Source organism: Theropithecus gelada, chromosome 14, assembly GCF_003255815.1.
Source record: "Theropithecus gelada isolate Dixy chromosome 14, Tgel_1.0, whole genome shotgun sequence".
NCBI lineage: Eukaryota > Metazoa > Chordata > Mammalia > Primates > Cercopithecidae > Theropithecus > Theropithecus gelada.
In genome coordinates this window covers 59012549-59037342 of record NC_037682.1, presented here as the reverse complement: position 1 = coordinate 59037342, position 24794 = coordinate 59012549, and the positions used below count along the sequence as shown (strand labels likewise).

The window sequence follows — 24794 nt, the reverse complement described above, 5'->3', positions numbered from 1 at the left end:
AAATCACAACGAGTGAAAGGCGTGAGGTTTTCAATGTAGCAGATATTTAATTCTTATTTGCCAACTCCTGAGCTAGGACCTGGGAATACAAAGTTAAATAGAACACGATTCTAGTCCTCTAGGCACCAACGGTCTTGGAAAGGAAGCCAGACAAGTAAAGTGGCTATTTCAATACTATGTGGTCGTTACAATACTAGAGGTAGACACAGGGGTCGCAGTGCAAGGGAGGAAGGGCATTAACATCTGCCACCTACTTCCAGGTGCCAAGTACTCTTATCAATATTATTCCACTTTATTCCCTGGTGATTATGAAAGGCAGGTAATATTCCCACTTAACAGACGAGGAAACAGCCTCAGGGAGATAAACTTGCTTGACCCAGTCTCTCTCCCAGTCCATATCAGAACCAAGATTCAAACAGGTTTTGTTTAGAAAATCTAGGATTTTTCAGCCATACCAAAATGAAGTAGCCTCAGGGAATCAAAACATTCACGAGAGAAGGTGACTTCTGCGCTGAATCTTGTAAGAATTCTGGAAATTAACCAGGCAGTTTGTATCAGGGGTGGTATTAAGGGGACAGAACAGCTTGAGCAAGAGTGAGAGTTCCTTGGGGTTTGGGGAGGGAGGAGGAAAAATGATTTGTTACTTAGGAACAAATAGCAAGGAAGGTTTGTGAGCTATGATTGGGGGAAGAAAATAAAAAGCCTGAACTCTATCCAGTAATCCTTGAAGGGTTTTCATCCAAGTGGCCTGATGGGATTTGCATTTTACTCTGGAAGATGATTTGGGGATTGGCCGGAAGTAAGGACACTGTACTTTTCAAGAGAATGTCGCCCTAAACTAATGTAGTAGCAGTGGGGATATAAGTGGATAAGTTCTAGATATACTTGGGAAATATCATTGGAAGGACTTGTGGACTGATAAAGATATTTAAGAGGTACGAGGTGCAGTCATTAGGACTTGTTGATTGAGGACTTGTTGATTGAAGATGCGGTGGAAAGATGACACAGATTCTGGCTTGGTTGGAAAAAGCATAGCATCATTTACCAAAAAGAAACCAGAGATGGAATTGTTTGGGTTTGGGAAGGTGGAAGATGAAATGTTGAATATCACACATCTTACATTTGAGGTATCAATCACTATTGGATAGAAAGTCTTATTTAGTGAGATGGTAATGGTTGTAGATGTCAGTGATTTGTTCCAGGGGACAATGAGTAAACTGAGAAGAGCAAAAACCTACAAATGGAGCAATGAAGGTCAGCATTCCATGAAGTAGCAGAAGCTGATGAGGGGGGAAGACAAGAGTGGTCAGAGAAGTTAAGCCATGGAAGCTAAGTAAGGAGAGGGAGTGGGCAACTATGATGGAAAGGCCATAAAGCAAAGATTGAGAAGTATGCACTGCAGGCCATTGTTTCTGGATGTCAGGGTAGGAAAGGGTAAAAGGTGAGAGTAGAGGTCTCCTTGCAGTGAATTGGGCAGTGAATATGAAGTGAAATAGTGCAGAGTCTGTACACAACCCTTTGGAAAAGCCTGATTGAAAAGAGAAAGATGAGATGCAGAGGGAGATGCATTCAAAAAAATGCTAGTTATAGCATCTTATTGAGGAATCTAAGGCAGGAGTAGGGAGACCTGAGTATGATGGAGCATGGTAGGGTTGGGAGTCAAGTCAAGCTCACAGCATTTCAGGGTTAGGCAGATAAGCTGTCTGCAGCAGTCAATAGTTGAGGGTTCAGCAGGGCTTCCAATAGGGCAGAATAAGGGACTGAACTGCCAGCTTCAGGGCAGGGGACAAGCCATCTCTCCTGATAGGAAAATGTCAGGGGTTGAGTAGAGTCTTCAGCAAAGCTGGGAAGTTGGGTGTTCCCCAGCCTGTTACAGGATCCCAGCCAGGGCCAGAGCAGAAACCCTGGCCCTCCACCTCTTCATCCAGACAGGATGCATGGCAGCCATGGGTTACCTAGGGAGGAGGCTGGCATCAGATCTGGGCCTGCTAGTACCAATACTTAAAGAGTATACCTCCTCATCCTGTATTCATATTTCAGAGGCTGTTCCATACCACCCCAACTGCCCCCAAGTCCCCCTTAGTACTCCCCATAGTTGTATGAAAATGTCCACACCCTTCCCTTCCACACTCACATCAAAGAGTCCTGCCCCATGCTGCTGGTAGAGCCTTGGGTTGAGAAAGCCAAGAGGGGGGCGGCCACTGAGGATTCTGTGCTCATTGATCAAGGATAGGAGCCCCCCAAACACTGGAGTAGAGGCCTGCAAGAGTGAAGGTGCAAGTAAAGGTCAGGGGTTCAGAGTGACTGGACTTTTTGACGGTGATGCTTTAAAGTATCAGACATCTCTAAGGAGTCAGGGGTTCTGGATGCAAGGTACTCAAGGTGTTAGGGGGTAAGGGTAGTTCCTGAGTGAGAGTTTGGAGATGGGCTGATTCTCACCGAGGTTCCGGACACCCATGGAATGGGCACTCTATTGCTGACCACCCAGTAGCCATCAGAAAGTGCAGCCACATCTGGGTAGGCACGGCCACTGGCATTGAAGTAACTGGATGGTGGAAGGTGGGGGCTAGAGCTCAGGAACTTGGCTACAGCTTCCTCCTGAAAGGCATTTTTGAGTGAGTATTGGCATGTGGCCTGCCCAGCAGTCAGCTGAACTGAGGATCCCCCATCCTCACTCTTACCCTGCATCTATGCACATAAACACATGTACCTGGTATGAAGGCCGTGGGAACACATTGCTGAAGCCACCACCACTGATATAGTCAACAATTTCATTTGTGATGAGGAAAGGTTCCTGGAAGGATGTGCCTCCCACTGTGGTGACATAGGGGCTGAGGGGAGAAGACAGCATTCAGATAGTAGTGGACCCAAGGGGACCTCCAAGATAGTGGGGAGGGGTGAGTATAGCCCAGATCTTGCTGGAGGAACTAGACTCTATGGGGAAGCATCTACATAGGATTGACTAAGAGATTTTGAGCCTTCAAGGCATGGTCCGAGGTGACTGTGCACACGTTTCTCTACAGAACATCCACCAAATCTTCCACTAAAATGCCTGGGGACTGAGGAAAAGGAACAATGGGAGCTGTATCCCACACAAGAGATTTGGGGCCTGAGACCTACAGGAAGAAGAGACAGGAGTGCAGCAACCAGGGCAGGCAAAGCTTAAGGCTGAACCACAGGAGCACATGGTGGGGTCAAGACAAAGGTTCTACATCATGAGATCACAAGTGAAAGGTGGTGGTTATACTTGAGTGGTAGGCTGGAGTACTTACCTGGAGGCAGGGAAGGTAGGGCGGAACTGGTGTCTTCCAGAGACAGACCAACACCCGGCCCCACTGTCACCTAAGAGAGACCAAGTGTAGCACTCATATTAATTGGTCAGGGCTTAGTATGTGGGTTCAGATGTCAGAGAGGAAATTTATGTGTCAGCTATTACTGCAGGAGGTCAGAGTGTAGAGGTTAGGTCAGTGGTCCCTGTTGGAAGGTCTAAGTTCAGATTATGAGTCAGAGACCAGGCTCAGGGGTCACTGTGGGGTCAAAGCTCCCAGGTTGCAGGGGTGGAAGCGTTGTCTAAGTTTAGGGTAGGAGGTCACCTGAGGCGAAGAGCAGGGTGAGACCCCGAGCAGCAGCCTTCATGAGCTCCGTGTTGACCCGCTGGATGTAGGCACTGCTGAGGGAGTCCTCCTCATCTCCATAGCTCACAGTATGCACATGTGGCAGGGCTGACTCGTTACTGAGCAGCATGAGCCACTGCAGGAAGGGCTCCTGTCCCTCATGCCGGCCTGGATTATTATTTTTGTTTGAGGGATGGGCACAAAGATAGTCATTGGGGGTTGTCAGGATCTCTCTCCAGCTTACAGCATTCCCTTGAGGGGGCAGGGATCAATACCCATCTCCCACCCTCTTCCCCACCGTCCAGTCCTCTTGGCAGTACCAGGGCTACTGTAGACCCAGGTGGAGATGTTGGCGCCAGCACTCATCAGGTACTGCACATCTAGACTGGCCTCAATCCCGGCCCGGCCCCGGCCCTGTTGTCCAACCACACGGGTTACTGATGCCTGATGTGCAAAGTTGCCACCGAAGAGGCGCATGAACTGAGCCAGGTCTGAGTCATGGAAATACTGCTCCAGGAACTATGGAGGGAGTCAGAGCAGAGGTTGTGGGTCTGAGGGTGAGTCCCAGTGTGGCAAGGCACTGAGGACCCTGGGGCTCTTTGCTTGGCTCACCTGGGCACAGGCTTGGCTGTTATTGCTGGTGCCAGAACCCACGTCTTGTGAGGTCAAGTTATATCGCTTACGGATCACAGAGGGGGTCACCCCCAAATGCAGGCCTACAGTCCCTGTCACCTGCGGCTCAGGACGTTGCCTCAGGGATGATGTTGGGGGAAAACGGTGCAGTCCCCCCACTGTAGGGAGAAGTCAGGCTTGAGGAGATCTTATAGACTGTAATGCCCACCTTACTACTCACCCTACCCTCAGTCTCCAAAGGCATCTAAACTTCCCCAGCCCCTGGATCTGTCTGCCCCAATCCCCATTCACCCCATAGGTGTTACCAAAGTCCACATGGGGGGCCAAGGCCTGTGGAAGCTGGTAGGGACGTGGGGACCTTACAACATGGGTCTCTGTAGGTCCTCCCACATAGTGATGAAACTCAGCCCCAGGGAGTAGCAGCTCTGCTTGCCTGGAGGTCAGAAAACAGAGGTCAGAAAGCTCAAAACGGAACAGAAGAAGCTGCCTCTGAGCATCCCTGGGCAGTCAGTCACTGTCTCCCCATGCATCAGCTCCCACCCACAAGCCCCAGCAAGCTCTCAACTCCCTCCCATCCATCTCACTGAGGGGATGACTGGTGCCCTCCATGGAGAAATCATTTCCTCTCACCGGATGCTCAGCCAGCAAGTCAAAAAGTCCTGTGTGATCACAGAATGGCACTTCTGGGCTCCAGCTGCCAAAAGCCATTTTTGCACCGTGTGGAGGGTCAGTGGGGATGGCCTCACCAGATCAGCCACATTCTCTAGGGTCAAGTATTTTCCTGCAGGGATTCAGAAGAGGCACTTGCCCTCATTCATTGCTTTCCCAAACTCCCCGTTTTGGACCTCGACTATAAGACATCAGGACTTCCCAAAGCCTGGATCAGGGTAAAGGAGGGTTGTGCTTGCAGGTGTAGGGTGTACTTGGGGAGCAGAAGAAGAAAAGGCTGGAGAGACTTGAAATGCCATGGCCAAGAATATGGATTTACCCTAAAGGCCAGTAAGTTGCAAATGTCGCACCACAGCATGTATTGCCATGATCATGAAAATCAATGAGATTAATACATATAAATTTTCCATTTTAATTTTAAGCTTATGTCCAGTAAATGTTTTCAAATCTTTTGGCACTAGTTTTCCAGTTTAGCTCAAATTTGCATACTTGTTGATTTTAAGCTTAACACGATGGTGAGTCACTGTTTCCTGCCATGCATACTAGTGTCACACTGCCCTGTCCCCAGCCTCTGCAGTTCACATGTGCACACTCCCCCTGCTGTGAAGGGCTTTAACCAGGAGAAGGAACCAATCCATTCTGACTGTTGGAGAGACTTTTGAAGCAGAGTGGGGGAGTACAGTGAGGGGTGGGGTGGAGGGAGGAGACTGCAGATCAGCTGGGGAGCTGGGCAGTAGTCCAGGAGTGGGAATAAATGAGTGAGTTGGTAGTAACAAAGGACAGCAAGAAGTAAACTAATCCAAAGGCTCTTTGGGAGTTAGAACTGGCAGCCTTAGTATGTGAACAGAAGAAATTAGAATGGATTCGAGGGTAGGGGAAGGAACTTAAGTTGTACTAGATGCTATTTTCCCGTTTGCCTGGTAGCTAGTAAGTAGCAGAGTCAGAATTTGAGTTCATATTTGATCATAAAGCCTATATGCTGAGCCACATCCCCTTTTAGGTTTCTAGCCTGAGGAACACAAGTGTCTTGTCAGGCCCTGACTTGATCACCATCCCATGCCCAACCCAGCCCTGTGTCCCTCCACTGCATCCCACATCCTGTCCTCAGTCCCAAAAGGCACCGTATTGAGGAGAGTTGGGATCCGACACAGCCTGCACCAGCTCCGAGAGTCTTTCCAGGTTCTGCTGTCTCAGGGCAAAGGTGAGACTCAGCTCTTCCTCAGGGTCCGCACGGCCCAGGGACACCCAGCCTGGGGGCAGCCTGTAGGGTCAGGGGTCAGGGACATGGCTTTGGTTAGGGTAGAGATGGAAAATATTGGTCGTGGAAGGTTCCAGATTAGGAGCTGAGACCTTGGGTAGGATCCTAGGAGCAGATACAGATCACATGAGGTGAATGATAGGGGACTGAGCCTAGGAACCTAGAGATGAAACTATGGAGTGTGTACTAGGAGCTGGCATGGGGGTGAGAGAAGCTAGGACCAGGACAGTGAGAGGCAGAACAGGGTATGGGGAAGGGGGTGGTCTGTGCTAAGTCAACTCACGTTCTGCGCTGGTCGGGCTCCGGGCTGTAACTGCATTTGCCAGAGAGGATGAGGGCAAAGAGCCCTAGGAGGCTGTAAGGGCAGCAGGTGGGTTTCAGTGGGAGCTACATTTTCCTTGTGTTCCCACCCTCCCAATGTGTGCTCCCCCCAACGTGATCCCTTTCTCCCCAGCCCTCTCAATTTCTCACCAGGCTTGGAGTCCCATTCTGCCCTTCCGCAGATCTGCTGTCATGTGACAGATCACATGAACCCTATAGTCCACCACCACTAACCCTCTGCCTAGTAACTAGTGACGGTGCTGGCTCCTCCCTTGCGTGGGTGGTCCTGAATGCTAGGCAAGGGTGGTGCCGCCACTCGGATTCTCCCCTCTGGCCAGTCAAGTGCTGAGTAAGCCCAGTGCTCCCCACCTGCATCCTGAGCTTGGTCCCCTGGGAATCACCACAAGTGAGTAGGCTCTAGAGACCCACAGACCGGGGTTCTTCCAAGCTATATGATATCAGCAAAATAACCTCTCAGAGCCTAGGTTTCTGCATTTACAATATGGAGACTTATATAAAAGTGATCTGCCTTGAAATATTGCAGTGAAAAAATTTTTTCCTCCTTTATCCTCTATGTCTCCATATTATCAATTTTGTGTTCATTTTAGGACTACATTTATGAACAGAGTAGAGCTTTTGCAAGATCAGGATCCTTTTATTCAAATCAGTTTCCAGTTTTAAGTAGCTTCACAGGAGATCTAAAACCAGCTGGGGTCCTGTTTATTACGGGTTCCCAAGGTTTTCAAGGAAATCAACTTTGTTCCAAGAGCCACGGAGGAATCTTGCATCTTGTTTAGTGGGCTCAGGTGGATAAAATGGAAACAGACCTTTGCTTCTTTCTAATGGTAACTCAAAGCCCACAAGGTCTGAGTTTACTGCTTCGAATTGGGGTCATTACAAGAAGATTTTCAATGAGAGTTAAAACCCTGAGGATTCAGTTCCCTTCCAGTCTTCCTAAGTATTTTTTTCCCCAAAAAATCCATATGGAAGATGGTGTTAGCAGTGTCATTTTAACTTCTAAAACCATTAATCTTATACTCATGTAAAATCCCTTGTTCTGACCTCAATACTTTTTAGATAGATCCCTCTACTCTTGCTGTTGTCCTACAGGCCACTGACATCCATTAACCTATAGATCATATTCCCACGCTGAAGATTACGGCACTTCACTTTTCTCTCCATCCCAATTCCTGCGATCATTTGACCTAGATGATCAAATTATCTAGGTAAAAGACCCATTCAACACCCTAACCTTCCATTTCTTCATCTCATTAAACCCAAGGAGCATTACCTTCACTTCACTGAAGCAAACCAGTCCCATGGCTACACTTGGGCTTGCTATCTCTCAAAACTGCTCTACCTTTGAAATTATAATTATAGAATCCTTTCTTAGACTGTAACCTTCTGTTTTTTCAAGCTATTGTTTTTCCTCACTCCTATTAATCTGACTTCCTCCTGTCCATTGATCCCTCCAGTTTCCCACTAAGCTTGGATCCTAGAGCTGTATTTACTAGCATCATGCTCAGAAACATTTCTCTTTGACCACTTTTTTTTTTTTTTTCTAATTTCCTCAGTCCCATGAACTTCTCAAATATTGGCCAATCGCCTTTCCCTCACAGCCTGGCTCCCCCAAAGAATGGTCTACAACAGTGGTTCCCAAATCCCTTTGTATGACTGTGAAAGTTTACACTGAGATGAAGCAAGACAGCCACCTGCAGAAAGCCTGACATGACAAAGGCTCAACAAATTGAGCTATTATTACAATGTGGATATTTAGTGGCCCCAAGAAAAACAAATAAACCCCTTGACTGCTCTTGTACCCACCCCGACTTATTTTAAAAAAAGAATTTCGGGCCTAGAGCTGGTCATCCCCAAGATCCCCTTTCACACCCAACTGATCCCTCTCAAGGCCCTGCTGGCCTCTTGCCCATATTAGAAGGAAAAGATTAGCTGCAGAGAGATGTGATCATCAGCCTCAGGCTAGGCTCCTGAGCTCCCAGTGCCATCCCCACCCCACCACCCCTCTGTGCCTCCTGAGGTATCCACAATACTCTACCAGGTGTCTTCCAGTCATCCCTATAGAACAAAGCTGGAGACTGGATACAAATTGCAGTTTATTAAGGCTCCAGAGTGAGAATTGGCACTTGGTTCTGGGCAGGGGCAGGGGCAGGGGCGTCAGTGGAACCCAAAGGAGCTGGGTCCAAACATGTTGGAGGGACCTCCTCCATCCCCCTACCCCCAATAAATAAAGTCTCAGCTCCATCTCAGGGTGCTGGTGCAGGGCAGGGAGCCCTCACTGAGAACCCAGGGCTGCTACCTCCTTCATATTTCTCCCCACATTGGATCTGGTCACAGGTCAGTGACCAACAGGACTTCTATGGTCCTAGTGCTCTGAGGGGGCTGGGGAGTTCAGGGTGGAGAGCTGGGGCCTGGTGGTGGCCTCCCCGTAGCCAGTCATAGTACGAGGCTGCCCAGGGCAGGCTCAGAGTGGGACCTGCATTGGGGACACTATGCGCATCCCAGGTCGGGGCCCAGCCTGGGCCACAGCTAGATGTGCAGCTCCGTGTCATCAGGTGGCTCCAGGCCAGACTCTGTGCTGAGTGCTGAGGCTGAGGGACCCTGGGCCACCCCAAATGGTGAGACAACGGGTGAGCGAGCAGCCAGAGGAGACAGAGAGGGTGAGAAGCTGGGGGACATGGCAGCTGAGGACAGGGAGCCTTCATGGCTGATGGGGGAGCGGTGAGGAGCTGGTGGGAAGATGGCCCGGGCTGCAGCTGTGTTTGCTGGCTTGGGGGGCACAGACTTGGCTCCTGGGTGGGCCACGGCAGTGATGAGGGGTGGTGGGTCGATACGGGGAGCTGGGGGACATGGCCGAGCTTCATCCTTGAGCCGAGCGATCTCTGTGAAGACACTGGCCAGTGGTTGGAACTGAGGGCACCAGCTCAGCAGGTAGTCCCAGTTATAGCTGCCACGGAGCTCCTCCTCGCCGGCCACAATGGCTGTCAGTGCACCTGCCACACATGGCTTGCCATCTGCTGGGAAGCCATAGTCCCCAGTGGGTGCAGGGCTCAGGCCACAGCCCCCCAGGAAGGCTGTGGCAGTGGCTGGGGGCCCCTCCTCTCGATAGAGAGTGGCTCCTGCACCTGGCAGCAGCAGCCCTGCCTTTCGGCCCTTATACCAGGTGTCAGGGGCAGGTGGCTCACAGGATGTGTCACTCAGTCCATCTGCATCCTGCTGGATGCCTGAGTCAGGGCCACGGGCAGCCAGAGAGGAGGCCACACTGGCCACACGGGGGAACTCATTGATCATGCGGATCTCATCATCCTCTGCAGCCTCTGCTGAGCCTCGGCCACTTGAATGTGAAGGGTCCAAGGAGCCACCACGGGGGTAGGGTCCTCCAGCTCCTGGCCCACCATAGCTGGGAAGAGTCTGGTGATAGAGGTGCTCAGAGGGTGGTGGACTAGGTGGCTCTCGGCCCACTTTCTGCAGTGAGCCACTGGCTAGGGGTGCTGCCTGTGACATTGGGCCAGGGGCTGCCTCAGCCTTGCGGCCACGGGCCCGAACAAGTCCTAGGACAAGGGCTGCCAGTGCAAGCACCACCACAACTCCCAAGGAGGCTGCTACAGCCCCTACTAATAGCAGGTTGAGGTCAGGTGCCAGGCCCAGTGCGGTGTGGGTGATATCCACGGTCACAGGCACTGTGGCACTCCGGGAACCAGGCAGAGGCCCCCGTGCTATCACCTCCAGCCTCAGCTCCCGTGGTGCTTCCCGCCGGGTCCGGCCCCCACCCCCAGTGGTGGCTGTTCCACTGCCTGGTGCTCGACTGTCCACCCGCAGGTATAGGGCACCTGTAGTCTGGTTAATACCAAAATAGGGTGAAGAGGTGGCAAGGGAATACAGAACCAGGCCATCAGCACCCCCATCCTCGTCTGTGGCCTGCACATGACCCAAGCTGTGGCCACGCCGGGCACCTTCAGGCACTTGGAAGTGGAAAGCTGGTGCCAGAAATACCGGGTCATACTCATCCTCTCCAGTCACCAGCACCGACACAGTGACAGAGGCTGAGAGATTCCCAGCATCGGCAGCACCCACCAGCAGCCGGAAGCTTTCTGTGTGCTCGTAGTCAAAGGCCACTCGTGCACGCAACTCCCCTGTTGAGCTGTTCAGTGCAAATGCCTCACGGCCCTCAGGCCCTGGCCCAGCCTCCAACAGGCTGTAACGGAGCTTCCCAAAAGCCCCAGCATCCCGGTCGATTGCATGCAGAGTGGTCACGAGAGTGCCTGGAGGCTGATTCTCGGCCAGGCTGGTGCTGAGTAAGTTCAGTGGGAAGGCTGGGCCATGATCATTCACATCCTGGACCTCAATTGTCACTGGTGCCAAAGCAAAGTGTGCACCAGCAGGGTCAGCAGCCTGTACTACAAGCTGATGTCGAGCCTGGGTCTCACAGTCCAGGGCATGGGCCAGTCGCAAGGTGCCTGAGCTCTCATCCAGTTCAAAGAGCCCTGATGGGTCGCCTGAGCTGACAGTGAAACGCACGAGGCCGTGAGGGCCAGGGTCAGCGTCAGAGGCCTCTACATGCAGCAGCTCAGCTCCAACAGGTGTGTCCTCAGGTACTGCCACACGGTAGGATGCTCGGGTAAAGACAGGTGGGTTGTCATTGACATCTAGTACAGTGACAGTGACTGGCACGACTGAGCTTTGGGGTGGCTGCCCACGGTCAGCTGCAGCCACTGTTAGATTGTACTGTGTCAGGCTTTCAAAGTCTAGAGGTTCAAGCAACACCAGGCAGCCCAGTGCCTGGGGGCCTGGTCCAGCATTCTCCCCAGCCTCAGCCAGCCTGGGTTCCAGCTGGAAGACTCGGCCCCAGTTGCCACTGATGATGCTGTACTCCACAGCGGCATGGGTGCGGCTTCCATCAGCATCTGTAGCCTCCAGGGTGAGCAGAGTGGAGCCAGGGGGTAGGTCCTCAGTCACAGCCACACGGTAGTGTGGCAATGTGAAGCTCGGGGCATGGTCGTTCTGGTCCTGCAGTTGTACATGCACTGTGGCTCGTGCTGCCCGGCCTGGAGTCCCATGGTCTCGTGCTTCCAGCACCACATCCACTGCTCCTGACCCGTCATGGCCCAAGGCCACTGTTCCCACTATTGTGAACAGGGTCCCTGAGATGAGAATGGAAGGGAAAGAAACAAACTCAACAAAGGCTGTGAGTGAACAGAAGAGTGACCCTTCAGGATCTAGGAAATGGTTTTGAAAGTCAGACTCAGGGAATGGCCTATCTGCTGGGAGACAAGGGGATGGCCTCAAGGCTTCACAGCTTAGGGAACAGCTTCTAGACATGCACTCAACAAGGGGCTTACAATGAAGACAGAGGGGAGGAAATGTCCTCCCTGGGCCAGACATCTAGGAGTTACAGAGTTTGAGTAACAAATTCAAGGAATGAGGTCAGATTATAGCCTAACACAGTCAAAGGCAAGGGGCAGATCCTGGGAAAGACGCACCATTGTTGGGGTCAACACTGAAGCCATCAGCAGGGGAAGCCAGGTGGTAGGAGATGTGACCATTGGCACCTGAGTCCCGATCAGTGGCAGAGACGGAGAGAATGGCACTGCCTGGGGGTGTGTGCTCAAGCAGCATTACCTGAAGTGTGAGGAGAAGTGCTTATGGCCAGGCTTCCCATTTGCCCTGCTGTCCATGCAGCCTGTTCTTGAGCTTGCTTCCTTGAGCCCTGCTTGGCGTCCATTCCAATACTTGGAATACTCGGAGCCCCTACTCCTAAGTATTCGAATGGGAAATGCCCACCTTCTCCCCTTTGTGGGTACAGGATGCAAAACCAGGATGTAGTTCACAGGACTTGGGACCTTCCCATTCCCAGATCAGCTCCAACATCCAGCCCACCTCAGCAGCTGCTAGCTCTGATACTTGCCTCCAATAAGAACAACCCAGGCCCAGGTGAAGGTGGATCCAGGGGTGTCAATACCTGGTAGAGGCTCTGTGAGAAGGCAGGTGCATTATCATTGACATCCTCCACAAGCACTGTGAGGTTGGCACGGCCCTCATGAGGCCCATCATGCGCCAGCAGCTGCAGCTGGTAGCGGTCACACTGCTCAAAGTCCAGGGGCCCCGTGAGGGAGACACGGCCTCCATAGCGGCCAACACTGAAGGGATCCTGGGGCCCAGATGGGCTCAGCACATACCACAGCACCGGTCCTGAGTCCACATCGTTCCCTGTTACCTGTGCAATCTCTGAGCCCAATAACGCATCTGAAATACACGAGACAAATGTGTTTGGCATGGACACAGCCCCACCTTGAGCCGCAGGGTGGAGAAAAATGTCTTTCTGCCACCCTTTATGCCACCCACTTTACCCAGTCTCACCTTCTGACACTCGGAGCTCCCAGGGCTGGGGGATGGTGGGGCGGTTGTCATTGGTGTCGATGACCATCACCGTCAAGGTAGCTGAGCCCACCAGGGCTGGGCTCCCTCTGTCTGTGGCCATCAGTACCAACCTGGGTACAAAGCACAATCATCGGGTGGGGCATGGCAATAAGGGGGAACTCTGGGCAGGGCCAGGAGGACTCAGGACAGACCTTAGGGCTGGGGAATTCAGGATGTGGCCAAGGCACTGAGGTGGGTTCAAGGCAGGGCTTTAAACTGGACAGGCCCAAGATAGGGTCTTTGGTCCACAGGGCCAGGACTCACCGTGTTTCGGCCCAGATCTCACGGTCCAGGATGGCTGTGGTGGTGATAGTGCCTGTGGCTGGGTCTACGTGGAACAATCCACGTGCCGGCTGGGATGCAGCCAGACTGTAGGAAATCTGTCCTCCAGAGCCTTGATCCAGGTCATCTGCCTCCACCTGGTGAGGGTAGGAGGCTGCTGGGACTGGTCTGGCCACAGACAAGTCTGACTAGCCCTGCTCCCCCATCTTTCCATCACACCCCGCACCTGCAGCAGGGGCCCCTCCAAGGGCCGGGACTCAGGAAGGAAGGCCACGTAATGGGGCCGCAGGAAACGGGGAGCATTGTCGTTGGCATCTTGCAGGGTCAGGGTCAGCACAGTGAAGGCAAAGGCTCCTCCACTCTCTGCCTGCAGGACCAGTCGCAGTCGTGGACTCACCTCGAAGTCCAGCCCCTCTGCTGAGCGAACTGTGATGGCACCTGGGGGAGGCAGAATGCATAAGTGACAGCTCCCTTTGCTTGCCCTGGAGCCTCCTTCTCTGAGACCCGTTACTCAAGGATAGCCCTTCACCCATCAAAGGCTCCTCTGATGCAAAGAACCTGCTTCCCCAGTAGCCTGTCCCGCACAGAGCCCCTGCTCCTATTCCTTACCTGTACTAGGCTGGATCGAGAATGTCCCTTTCTCATTTCCACTGAGAATGCTGTAGGTGATGGGTCCATTTGTGCCTCCTGCATGGACAGCCCTCGGGGAGACAATAGGAGTCCCTGCAGAAAGAATGGTATTGTTGGACTGCGAGCGTGAGACTGGGAGAGTTTGGGGGACATTTTCAATGGGCAACCTCAGCCCATTTGGGAGTTCGAATCTGGGAGAAATGGCTGGAAACCCACCTGGGGGTGCATTCTCACGAATCATAGCCTCACTGCTAGTCCGGGGAAAGCGGGGTCCACGCTCAGCTTCCCCCTGCAGTCCAACAATGATCACACCAGTGGCAGAGCGAGCTGGACGGCCAAGATCAGTGGCCACAATGAATAGGACACGATCCCGGACGCCTAGAGCTACAGGAGAGCGGGCCACACGGATTTCACCAGTGTAAGAGTCCACAGTAGTGCCAGGAGGTGGTGTGCCCGCCAGTCGGTACAGAATGGAAGCATTGGCACCAGCATCACGATCTTCAGCTCTCAGTGTAGCCAGAGCCAGAGTTGGGGTACTGAAGCTGGGGCCTGGGCGGGGCAGGCGTAGGCGCAGAGGACTGGTGGGGAAGGTGGGTGCATGGTCATTGACATCACGCACTATGATGGTGACAGACACTGTGGTGCTTAGGGGCCCAGCAGCTGCACCATCCACTGCACTCACAGCAAAGGTGTAGCTGGGACACTGTTCTCTGTCCAAGGCTGCAGCTGTGCGCAGTTCTCCAGAGCTGGGCTCCAGCAGGAAGGCTCCTGCTGTACCGGCACCCAGGTAGTAAGTTACACGGCCATTGGCTCCAGCATCAGGGTCATGAGCCTGTAGCTGTAGCAGCAGGGTCCCTGCAGGCACATCCTCCGGCACCTCCACAGAGTAGGCAGGCACAGGAAAGGCTGGAGCATGGTCATTGGCATCCAGCACTGTCACTGTCAAAAGCAGCGTGGCACTGAGAGCTGGCTGGCCTCCATCCCGGGCCTCTATCCTCAGCTGGAAAGCTGGCTCCACCTCTCTGTCTAGTGGCCTCATGGTGCCAAACTCTCCAGAAGCAAGGTCTAGGACAAAGGCTCCTGATGGGTCCCCATCTGCAGAGAAGGGCATGCACATATAAATATACATGTGTCATGGGGATGGGGGTGATTTACAGACAACAGCAGAGAGAGTGAGCATGTGCACAAAAGCAACTGAACTTATGAAAGAAAGGAAGAAAAACAGAAAAAAAGAAATGGAAAGTAACAGAAAATACTATAAAGCAGCTGGTATCATCTGTGTGTGGTCTGGGAACCCCAGGAGTCCCCCAGGTCCTTTTCATATGCATAAGATCAAAATTATTTCATAGCACTACTAAGCCATTATATGGCCTTTTTATTCTCATTATCTCACAGATGTACAGTAGAATTTGCAGATGCTCTATGACATGTGATGATATAATGTCTTGGTTAATGCAATGTGTGCTTATGTATTCCTGTGTTTTCTAGAATTTTCTAGATAGAAAGTTTAGAGCATGAATGTGTGTGTCTTCAGAGATTCAGTCTGCTCTGGCTATCTTCAGTTACACCTGCTTTAATCTCTGAAATTAATTACTGTCCAACAAACTGTTACTTGAAATCTTAGTATTTCCTTGTGCTTACACAGAAATACTGGCAAGCTGTATACTTCATTGGCTTGTTTCACAATCATATTTTAACATCATCTCAGTTTTATTACCTAATACAGTAAATACTAATATAATCCACATAAAAACTCTTTAGGGTTCTCAAAAATTAAGAGTGTTAAGGGTTTCTGGGACCAAAAAGTTTGAGAACGACTGCTCTACAGGGAGAAATAAATGAGAAAGAAAAGAAATAGGAAGATAGAAACAGAGACACACAGGGAGATAAAGGGCATGGAAAGAGATACCCAGATACACTGGGTATAAGCATGAAAGAAAAGGTGGACGATATCATGAGGGAAAAGGAGACCCAGACACATGCACTGAGGCTGACAGCAGCCAAGGAGGAGCAAGAACCAGGCAAGTGGGTGCTGAGTTAGTGGGAGTGGGAAGGTTCTCACCTAGGATGCGGTACTGCAACTGCCCATTGGCTCCCACATCTGGATCAGAAGCCCGAAGCATGGTAAGGGTTTGGGGGTCCTGGCCCTCAGGCACCTCCAGAGAGAGATGGGTACTCCCAAAGGTTGGTGCATGGTCATTCTCATCCTCCACAGCCACTCGAATGGTGGCATGAGTTAACTGGGGAGGTGAGCCCCTGTCCTGGGCATACACTGTGGGAAAGCAAAATCAATGAAGTCTAGTCTGCTCTCATCACATGGAGAAATCCACACCACATAGTGGTCATATATGTTCATTCAGTGCACACAAACCAGAAAATGTCCATCTCTCCATACCTCCCAGGCACACATGTGTCATGCATACATAAACATACATGTGTCCTACCTCCCATGCTTGGTGCATGCAAGATATATCTTGGACTAGTGGTGGTGTAACAGGAAAGGCACTAAATGAGGTATGAAAAGATCTGGGTTCAAGTCCCAGCCCTGCCACTTCCAAGCTGCATGAGCTTGAGCAAGTCACTTGACCTCTCCAATATTCAGTATCAATATGCTTCTCTGTCAAATGACTGCAGTATCTGAGGGAGGCCAGGAGGGCATAGCTGTGACATTATGCATTTTAGAATTTGTGTGGTCACAGTTGTGGCAGTCTAGAAGTCAGTTCACCTTGCACCCTGCCAAACTCTTGACTCCCCAAAAGGGTCCAAAAACGTAACAGGAGCTTTGTGGCATTAGGCAAAAACTTCTAGAAGGTAGTACTTTGGGTATTCTGTCCAGGTAATACTGGTGTTTACAACACCTCACTCAGGCTTTTGGGGTGCTGTCAACATGTACCTGTCAGGTTGATCTCCTCCTGCTCCTCTCGATCAAGGGCCCGAAGAGTCGTGAGAACACCAGTGTCAGGATCCAGAGAAAAGCTTCCGCTAGAGACGCCTCCATAAGTCACTTGCCCGTTGGCCCCTGAGGAGGGACAGCATGGAGGGCGATCAGAGGGTAAAAACGCTCTTTCTTGCCCCAGTCCATCCCACTCATAATTCATCCCCCGAGGTCTTACCCAGGTCGGGGTCGGTTGCTCGCAAGGTGAGCAGAGATGTGCCAGGCGCGCTGTTCTCACGCAAGAGGACGCTGTACTCCTGCTGCTGGAAAGTAGGCGCCTCGTCGTTGACGTCAGCGACACTGACGGTCAGGACCTGAGTGGCCGAGCGCGGCGGGGAGCCGTGGTCTGAGGCCACCACTGTCAGTACGTGCTCAGCTCGTTGTTCGCGGTCCAACGGCTGCACCACGGACAGCGCTCCTAGGTGAGCGGTAAGGCAGGTTGGTGGGGACCTCAACACTCCACCTCAGCACCTTCCTCGCCCTCACCCTCAACCTAACCCTCACCAGTGCTTGAGTGCAGCCGGAAGTGTCCGTCCCCGCCAGATGCCAGCCGATAGGACACGCGTGCGGCCTCGCCCAGGTCCGGGTCCCGGGCTACCACGTGCAGCGCCGCGGGCCCAGGCGGCTGGTCCTCTGGGAGGCGCACGCGTGAGGGCGAGGCGAAGACAGGCGCGTTGTCATTCTCATCCGTGACGAAGACGCGCGCAGAAACGCGCGTTGCACGGCGGCGGCTGGCGTTGGCTGGCCGGTCGGTGGCTTCCACCAGTAGCAGCAGCGCTGGAGTGGTCTCTCGGTCCAGGCCGCGCGGAGCGCTGAGCGCCCCGGTGCGCGCGTCCAGGCGAAGCGCCGGCACGGGCGGCTCCTGGCGCAGCAGGCGGTAGCGCACGTCGCTATTGGGGCCGGGGCCGTCGGCGTCCGACGCGCGGAAAGTGTACAGCGCTGCGCTGGGCTCCGGGTTCTCCGGCAGCGCCAGCGCCAGCGGATCGCGCGCGAAGGCGGGCGCATGCTCATTCTCGTCCTGCACGCGCACCTGCACTCGCAGCAGCCGCGCGCCCGCGCCTCCCGGCCCCTCAGCGCGTACCGTGAGCGCGCGCCATGGCGGGCCTGCTTCGAAGTCCAGGGGCCGCGCCAGGTACAAGCGCCCTGAGGCCGCATCCAGCGCGAAGGTGCCCTCGGGATCGGCACCGCCCACCAGTGTGTAGGTGAGTGCGCCCAAACCCGCGGGCTCTGGAGGTGCCACCGAGCCCAACAGAGAGCCGGGCTGCAGCCCCTCAGCTGCTGTCACCGTCAGCACGACAGGCACTGGTGCCGCTGGGTCCCGCTCTGCGAGTTCTGGGGGCGGCTCGGCCAAGCGAGCTGAGGGAAGCACCTGTTGTGGACCGGGGAGGGAGAACAGAATTGTGAGGGCCGGTGTAAAAGGGGATCTGGGCTGGCTTCCCAGGTGGTAGGAAAGAGTGGTCAGAGTAACCTGACTACTACTGGAGCCCAAGGACTCCCATGAAGCTGGAGCTACTGAAGGGGACCTACAGCGGTAGCCAAGGGGAGGTGGGCAGACTGTGGGAAGGGCAGCCATACCTGCACCAGCAGCTGGAGGCTGGCACTTCGAGGAGGGCTGCCTTGGTCGTGAGCACTCAGTGTCAGCACATAGTGGGGCCGCTCTGCTCGGATCAGGGGAGCTGCAGTGAGCAGCTCCCCTGAGTGAGGGTTCAGAGAGAAAAGTTCTGAGCCAGGACCTGGGGACAGGCAGAGTAAGATGAGGGCTTGGGGCCCAGAGCTGGGCAGGCCGTGAAGGCATGCCATCACCCACCAATTCTCTTCTCTCCACTCCCATACCAGTTAGCGTGTACAAGATGGTCCCATTCTCCCCCTCATCTGGATCCTTCGCTTGCAGAGTTGTCACCAGTGTTCCTGGAGGCACACGGTCTGGTACCTGTGGGAACACAACTCACCTAGTTGTCTCTTTCCTGTTCTTCAGACAACTCAGGATAAAGCTTCCCTCACCTGCGGGCAGGCAGAACCTCTTTTGGGCTCCGACACCCGATCCAGGAGGCAGTCTCTTACCTACGTCTACAGCTCTATGGGGAGATCCCCACTCCCTCTCACACTTTTCAGGACAAAGTCCTGCCACTTCACATACCTGTATAGGGAGGCCGCCAGCAGCAGCTCCTGAAGCCTGCAGGAAGGTGGGGCTGTTGTCGTTGAGGTCAAGCACTGCAACATGCACAGTGCCTGTGGTGCTGTGGGATGGGCTCCCTCCATCCTGCACCTGCACCAGGAGCTGATAGGTGCTCTGCTGCTCACGGTCCAGGGTTTGGAGTGTGGTCACTTCTCCTGGGAGTGCAAGAAGGGGATCATGTATGAGATATTTAGGGATGCAGAGTCTGAGGCCTGCACCTAAGAAGCTGGGTTTTGGGGAATGAGGGAGGGAATGCCAGGGCTAAATCATCACTCTCAGGGGTGAGATGGGAGCTGGGGGTTGGGGATACTGTCTGGATGTTCACCAGGCTGGGGATAAGGTTATGGGGTCTCAGGATTTGGGTCTCTGTGCTCACCAGTCTGGGGGTGGATGCGGAAGGCCTTGCTGTCTTCAGACAGCTGTTGCAGGCTGTAGGTCAGACGTCCATTGGGTCCCGAGTCTCGGTCAGTGGCAAAGACTCGGCCCACGCTGGCCCCTGGGGGCTGGTTCTCAGCCACAGCCAGGAAGGTGGGATCCTCAGACAAGCGGGGACTGTGTTCATTCTGGTTGAGGATGCTGACCCTCACGGTGGCTGTGCCTGTCTGCTGCCCCAACTCAGCTTTGGACCCAGACACTGCCATTACCTTCAGTATGTACAACTCCTGGGCCTCACGGTCCAGCGCTGCCCGCACCCATAGCCACCCACTCTGTGGCTCCAGGCCAAAGGGGCTACTTGCTCCCTCTGCTGCAAGGTGATACGTGACAGGGCCCCCATCTGGTGCTTGGGCCTGCACTTGCAGGACCTGAGTTCCAGGGATGGTGCCTGAGGGCAGGTCCACACGGTAGGTAGGGCTGTCGAATTGGGGAGCCAGCCCACGGGTTCCCACATCCTGTACCACCACCCGCAGTCGAAAGTGGCTGGTGCGTGGTGGGGAGCCCCCATCCCGGGCCTCCAGCTCCAGCTCATGGGCTGGCCCTCCTGAGGGCCCCAGAGGCCTCATAAGCCGTACATGGCCTGTGGTGGGGTCCACGGTGAAGGCTCCACCACCCCCAGCAAGCAGGGTAAAGGTGACTCGACTGTTAACACCTGAGTCGGGGTCAAGAGCCCGCAGTGTATAGATGGGAGTCCCTGGGGCAGTGTTTGGTGGTAGCAATACCGTGTCTTCAGGTGCAGGAAAGGCAGGGGAGTTGTCATTCACATCATCCAGCAGCACACGCACCCGAGCTACAGCGAAAGCTGGGGGGACTCCACTGCCTGCTCGCACCTCCAGCTCCAGTACCGGTCCCAGTAGCTCCCGGTCCAGAGGGCGAAGTGTTTGCAACAGCCCCGAAATCGCATCTAGGGAGAAGAGTCCTCGGGGATCCCCACCTGATAGGGAAAGGGTCACAGGTGCCAAGCGACCTAGGGAGGACGAAAATGGGATCAGGAAAAAGTCCCTTATTGAGTCAGGACCCAGACTCTGATCCCAAGAAGGAATGGGCAGTGCCCACACCCATGCCTTTCAAAATAGGAGGAGGGGCAGGGGTTGGCAAAGAGGTTGGTTGGCACTGAGGTGACATTCCTGTGCCTCATGAAGCAGTGTGCCTGCACCGTGCCTAAGGAGGTGCTGGGCATTGGTACCAGAGTGTTTTATACTTAGGGGCTATCTGCGCTGTGATACTCTAAGGTACCTTCAGATGGTGCTGGAGGGTTATACTGGGGTATTTGGGTCTGGCACCAAGTGGGTATAAAGCTAAATGATACCTGGTGGGTTGTGTGCCTGGACTATGCCCACACTGGTGCCTGGTGCCACATCCTCTGGCACAGAAAAAACATACTGTAGTTGCTCAAATATGGGTGGTGTGGGGGTTCCAGGCACAATGCTGATGTTCACTCGGGCACTGGGTTCTGCCTGTAGGCCACCTCCATCCTGAGCCCCGATCTCCAGCTGCACCACAGAGTTGGCCCGTCTGGCCAAGGGCCAGGCTACTGTCAACAGCCCTGGGAGGAAAGATAGAAGCAGAGATATATAATGAAACTTAATAGGGCCAGAAAGGTTATGGAAGAGGTGGGTAGGACATCATTTAGGCAGGTAGGGAGGGAGACCTGGGGGAAGGCCCCAGGAATGGGAGGATCCTCACCTGATTGCTCATCCAATGCGAAAAGTGGGGGGCTATTGCCAGCCAGGATATGGTAGGAGAGTCGCCCATGGGACCCCTGGTCAGGGTCATGGGCACGCACCCTCAGCACAGCTGTGCCTGGTGGACTCTGGGCACTTATACTGGCAGCATACTCCCGTGGATAAAACTGAGGAGGGTTGTCATTCTCGTCTGACAGAAACACCTTCACATATACCATGGACTTGAGGCCTCCCTGGTGGGACATGCAGCCATAGGTCAGGTGAGCCTTGTCTGGCCCCGGTGAGTGCCCTACCCCAACATCCCAACCTACCCATGGTCTACTGACTCACCCCATCCACAGCTGTCACTGTGAAGTCAAAGCTTGAGGGCCCCTGGTCACGGTCCAGGGTCCGGGTTGTGCACACATCACCGCTGTGGGCATCAATGCGGAATGGGGGAGATCCGGAAGACCCAAGTCCAGCACCCAAGGAATAGGAGAGGAGGCCAAATAGGCCACTATCCGCATCTGTGGCTGTCACCTAGGGAGAGGCTGGGGTGAGTGGTGTCCCCTCTTCTTTGCCTAGTACTGTGCAAGGTACACAGTAGGTGCTTTACCCATATTTTTTTTTCACTGAGTAAATCGACAGTCTGATCATCCTGCTTTATAACAAAACCTTCTTTCACACTAAGTTTTATACATTGGGTACACATTAGGCCCTCAATAGTGGGTTAGCTGGTACTGACAACTGTAGCCTGTGACAAAGTGCTCTTTGTGGATATAAGGACCTCAGGGTCATGATACGCTGCAACAGGAAGCTGGAGAGTTCCCCTTTCTCAGCCAGAAAATGTGCTTAGAGAGAAAGCTGGCCAAGGACTTCTGATTGTTGCCCAGACCCTTGACAGAAATGACCTGTGCATTGTTTACCCTCCTGAGAGACACCAAGACCCTGCCATGGCTGAACCCTGGAAACAGCTTCTGCTCCAACTCTCTACTGTGGCTGTGGGCCCGGATATCCCAGGAGACAGACTTCCCCTGCACCAATCCTGGCAGGCAGCAGTACAGCTGCGGCACCATCTCCAGAAGCTGTTAATGACCTTTGCCCTCTGACTCGCTGCAGGAAGAAAGCAATAAACAGTGGTCCGGGGAAGTTGTCAGGAAGTGACCCAAAAGGCACAAGGGCCACTGACTGGAAATGAACAAGGCAGAAGTGAATTTCCTGGCCTGTACAACCCCTGCTCAGAGGTTTCACTGCAAATACAGTCTCCTTTTTCAGCAGATTCTCAGCTCAGCATCTCAGTCCGACCTTGGTCAGCTCCCTCTCCCCTTCTGCCCCAAAGCCATAATAAACTTCATCCCTGTCCTCTTGCCCCCATTCCATCCCTTGCTCTCTTCAGATGCACTATTTCAAGGAGAAAAGAAAGACATTTATCTGTGAACTCTCTAAACTTTCTACCAGCCTCCAAACTTACTCCATATGCCCATCCCAACCTCCTTCCCAGGTGTACCTCCTGCTTTGACTTTTTAAAACATAAATTATTTATTTAATTTTATTTTTGAGACAGGCTCTCTGTTGCCCAGTCTGGGGTGCAGTGGTGTGATCCTAGCTCACTGCAACTTTGAACTCCTGGGCTCAAGCAATCCTCCTGCCTCAGCCTCCTGAACAACTAGGACTACAGGTGTGCACCACCATGCCTGCCTAGTTTTTTTATTTTTTGCATAGACCGTTTTCAGTATGTTTCCCAGGCTGGTCTCAAACTCCTGGCCTCAGCCAGTCCTTCCACCTTGGCCTCCCAAAGTGCTGAGATTACAGGCGTGAACCACTGTGCCTGGCCTTTATTTATTTTGTAAGACAGGCTCTCACTATGTTGTCCAGGCAGGTCTGGAACTACTGGGCTCAAGTAATCCTCCTGCCTCAGCCTCTCGAGTGGCTTGGATTACAGGGATGCATCACCATGCCCATCTCTCCTGCTATGACTTCTTGACACTACTTTTCCTGCTTCTCCACCCACTGCTTCCCCCACCACCACTGCCAGTCTTCCTCCATCTCCCCTTATCTGCCTGTTCTTACACACTGTTCCCTGGAATCTCTCCTTGGCCCCTTCTCACTTCACACACTCACTCAGGGCCTTGTCTTTTACTTCAACCATCGTCTATACTTTCACTCTAGACCACTCCTCTGAGATTTCCAAACTTGTACATCCAGATGGCTGCTCAGCACCTCCACTTGGATGTCCCACAGGCACCCTAAATCCAACCAGCCCAAAACTAAACTCATGATCATTCCAAACCTGCTCTAATGATTCTTCCATCCACACAGTTGCTAAAGCCAGAAATCAGTTCTTCCCTTTTTCTCACCCGGTATATCAATCAACCAGGGATTAAGTAAGTCCTCATTAACTCTATTTGTCTGTTCCTCTCCATCACCATTATCATCGTTCTGACTTAGGCCTGAGTTGTCCTGAGTTATTGCTCCCCTGCATTATTTTGACTGCCTTCTTATAGAGGTCTGACCCTCTGATCTGTACTCTACACCACGGTTTCTCAACATTGGCACTATTGACCTTTTGGACCAGATAATGCTTTATTATGGGAGCTGTCAAGTGCATTACAGGATGGTTAGCAGCATTCTCAGCCTCTACCCACTAGATGCCAATAGTATACCACCAGTTGTGACAATCAGAAATTTCTCTAGATATTGCTAATATCCCTTCTGGGAGGCAAAGTCTCCCATGGTTATAAACCACTGCTCTACATTGACTACCACTTGCAAAAACAAATCTGGTAATATTGCTCCTCTACTCAAAATTTTCAATATTCCCTATAGAAAAAAGCTCAAACCCTCTGACTTGACTGAGCCTCCCTGCACTCTCATCCGCCACCCTCCCATCTCCGGTCTTAACTCCAGATATCCTGAACCCCTAGTAGGCCCTTGAACAAGCTGGGCCCTCCCACACCTCTGTGCACCTCACCGCTGCTTGGAAGCCTTACCCCATCTGATACTCTCATAAATTGCTCATTCTTTAAGTCTCAACTCAAGGGTCCCTTCTTTCGGGAAAGCACTCATACAGCCTATCTGTACCTCATATATATCCCCAAATGGAAATGTTTTTATTGGAATGAAACTATTTCTTTGCACATGAATCTCCCCTCTATAAACTCCTTAAGATGAGGGGAGTGATGCTTTCATGACTGTATTCCATGTCTCTAATACAGTGACTGGCACATGGTAAACATTCAATACATTTATATTGAATAAATCAAACATTAAGACTTCTTGTAACAGTTGTAAACCCCAAATGGTCATTTTTACCCCTCATTCTCTATGGTTGCTAATAGTAAAAACTCCAGGAAACTACCTGGAGAGTTGCTCTCTTGCTTCAGGCACTAGTGAGGAGAGAAGTCTGGAAGCCATAGCCTATTGGTCCTGGCCAAGAAGGAGAGTAAACACATGGAAGAGTGAGTTGTGGAGCTGCACAGCAGCAGGCGAGCAAATATGCACAGTCTGGCCAGAGGACAAGAGGTCAGCCAGGCCCAGAGCTAGCCTGGAAGTCTATGCTGTGTGGAGATGTCCAGGAGTCTGGTGGAGTTTGGTGACATTAGGACACCAAGCACCAGCCTCCTAAGAGGACTCCCTGCCCGCTATCCTCTCTCCTGCAGCCATACTCCATAGTGCAGTCAAAGCAATCTTTCTAAAAGACATATCAGATTTGCTTAGAGTCCTTCACTTGCTCCCTATGATT

General features: G+C 52.8%; 2 protein-coding genes across 4 annotated transcripts in view; both read right to left on the bottom strand.

Moving 5' to 3' along the window:
• Positions 1-27: 27 nt before the first annotated feature.
• On the bottom strand, positions 28-6717 carry TPP1 (tripeptidyl peptidase 1). Of its 3 annotated transcripts, none has more exons than XM_025357408.1 (13): positions 6646-6717; positions 6458-6529; positions 6038-6177; positions 4878-5028; positions 4553-4680; positions 4227-4405; positions 3935-4133; positions 3594-3782; positions 3273-3342; positions 2711-2831; positions 2440-2598; positions 2135-2260; positions 28-529 (listed from the first exon to the last, which is right to left on the bottom strand). In XM_025357408.1, exons 1-13 carry the CDS (start codon positions 6687-6689, stop codon positions 488-490), a joined length of 1620 nt encoding a protein of 539 aa, XP_025213193.1. In that variant the 5' UTR covers positions 6690-6717; the 3' UTR covers positions 28-487. The 3 variants fall into 3 exon arrangements, with proteins under 3 accessions (XP_025213193.1, XP_025213192.1, XP_025213194.1); XM_025357407.1 differs by having other exon boundaries at positions 35-1955; XM_025357409.1 differs by lacking the exon at positions 4878-5028 and having other exon boundaries at positions 35-1955; positions 4553-4670; positions 6075-6177; positions 6646-6701.
• A 1874-nt stretch (positions 6718-8591) lies between these two features.
• The window catches only part of DCHS1 (dachsous cadherin-related 1), a 33726-nt gene continuing 17523 nt past the window's right edge, over positions 8592-24794 (bottom strand). Inside the window, exons 3-21 of the mRNA XM_025358276.1 lie at positions 21404-21592; positions 21075-21306; positions 20698-20934; positions 19330-20355; positions 18915-19108; positions 18611-18707; positions 18353-18510; positions 17282-18146; positions 16956-17195; positions 16736-16861; positions 15905-16114; positions 14059-14937; positions 13822-13935; positions 13439-13650; positions 13195-13349; positions 12871-13001; positions 12473-12756; positions 11994-12132; positions 8592-11654 (exon numbers count right to left, since the gene is read on the bottom strand). Of these exons, the coding sequence (XP_025214061.1) occupies positions 9043-11654; positions 11994-12132; positions 12473-12756; positions 12871-13001; positions 13195-13349; positions 13439-13650; positions 13822-13935; positions 14059-14937; positions 15905-16114; positions 16736-16861; positions 16956-17195; positions 17282-18146; positions 18353-18510; positions 18611-18707; positions 18915-19108; positions 19330-20355; positions 20698-20934; positions 21075-21306; positions 21404-21592 (8100 nt within the window). The 3' untranslated portion in view covers positions 8592-9042. The remainder of the gene's footprint in view (positions 11655-11993; positions 12133-12472; positions 12757-12870; positions 13002-13194; positions 13350-13438; positions 13651-13821; positions 13936-14058; positions 14938-15904; positions 16115-16735; positions 16862-16955; positions 17196-17281; positions 18147-18352; positions 18511-18610; positions 18708-18914; positions 19109-19329; positions 20356-20697; positions 20935-21074; positions 21307-21403; positions 21593-24794) is intronic.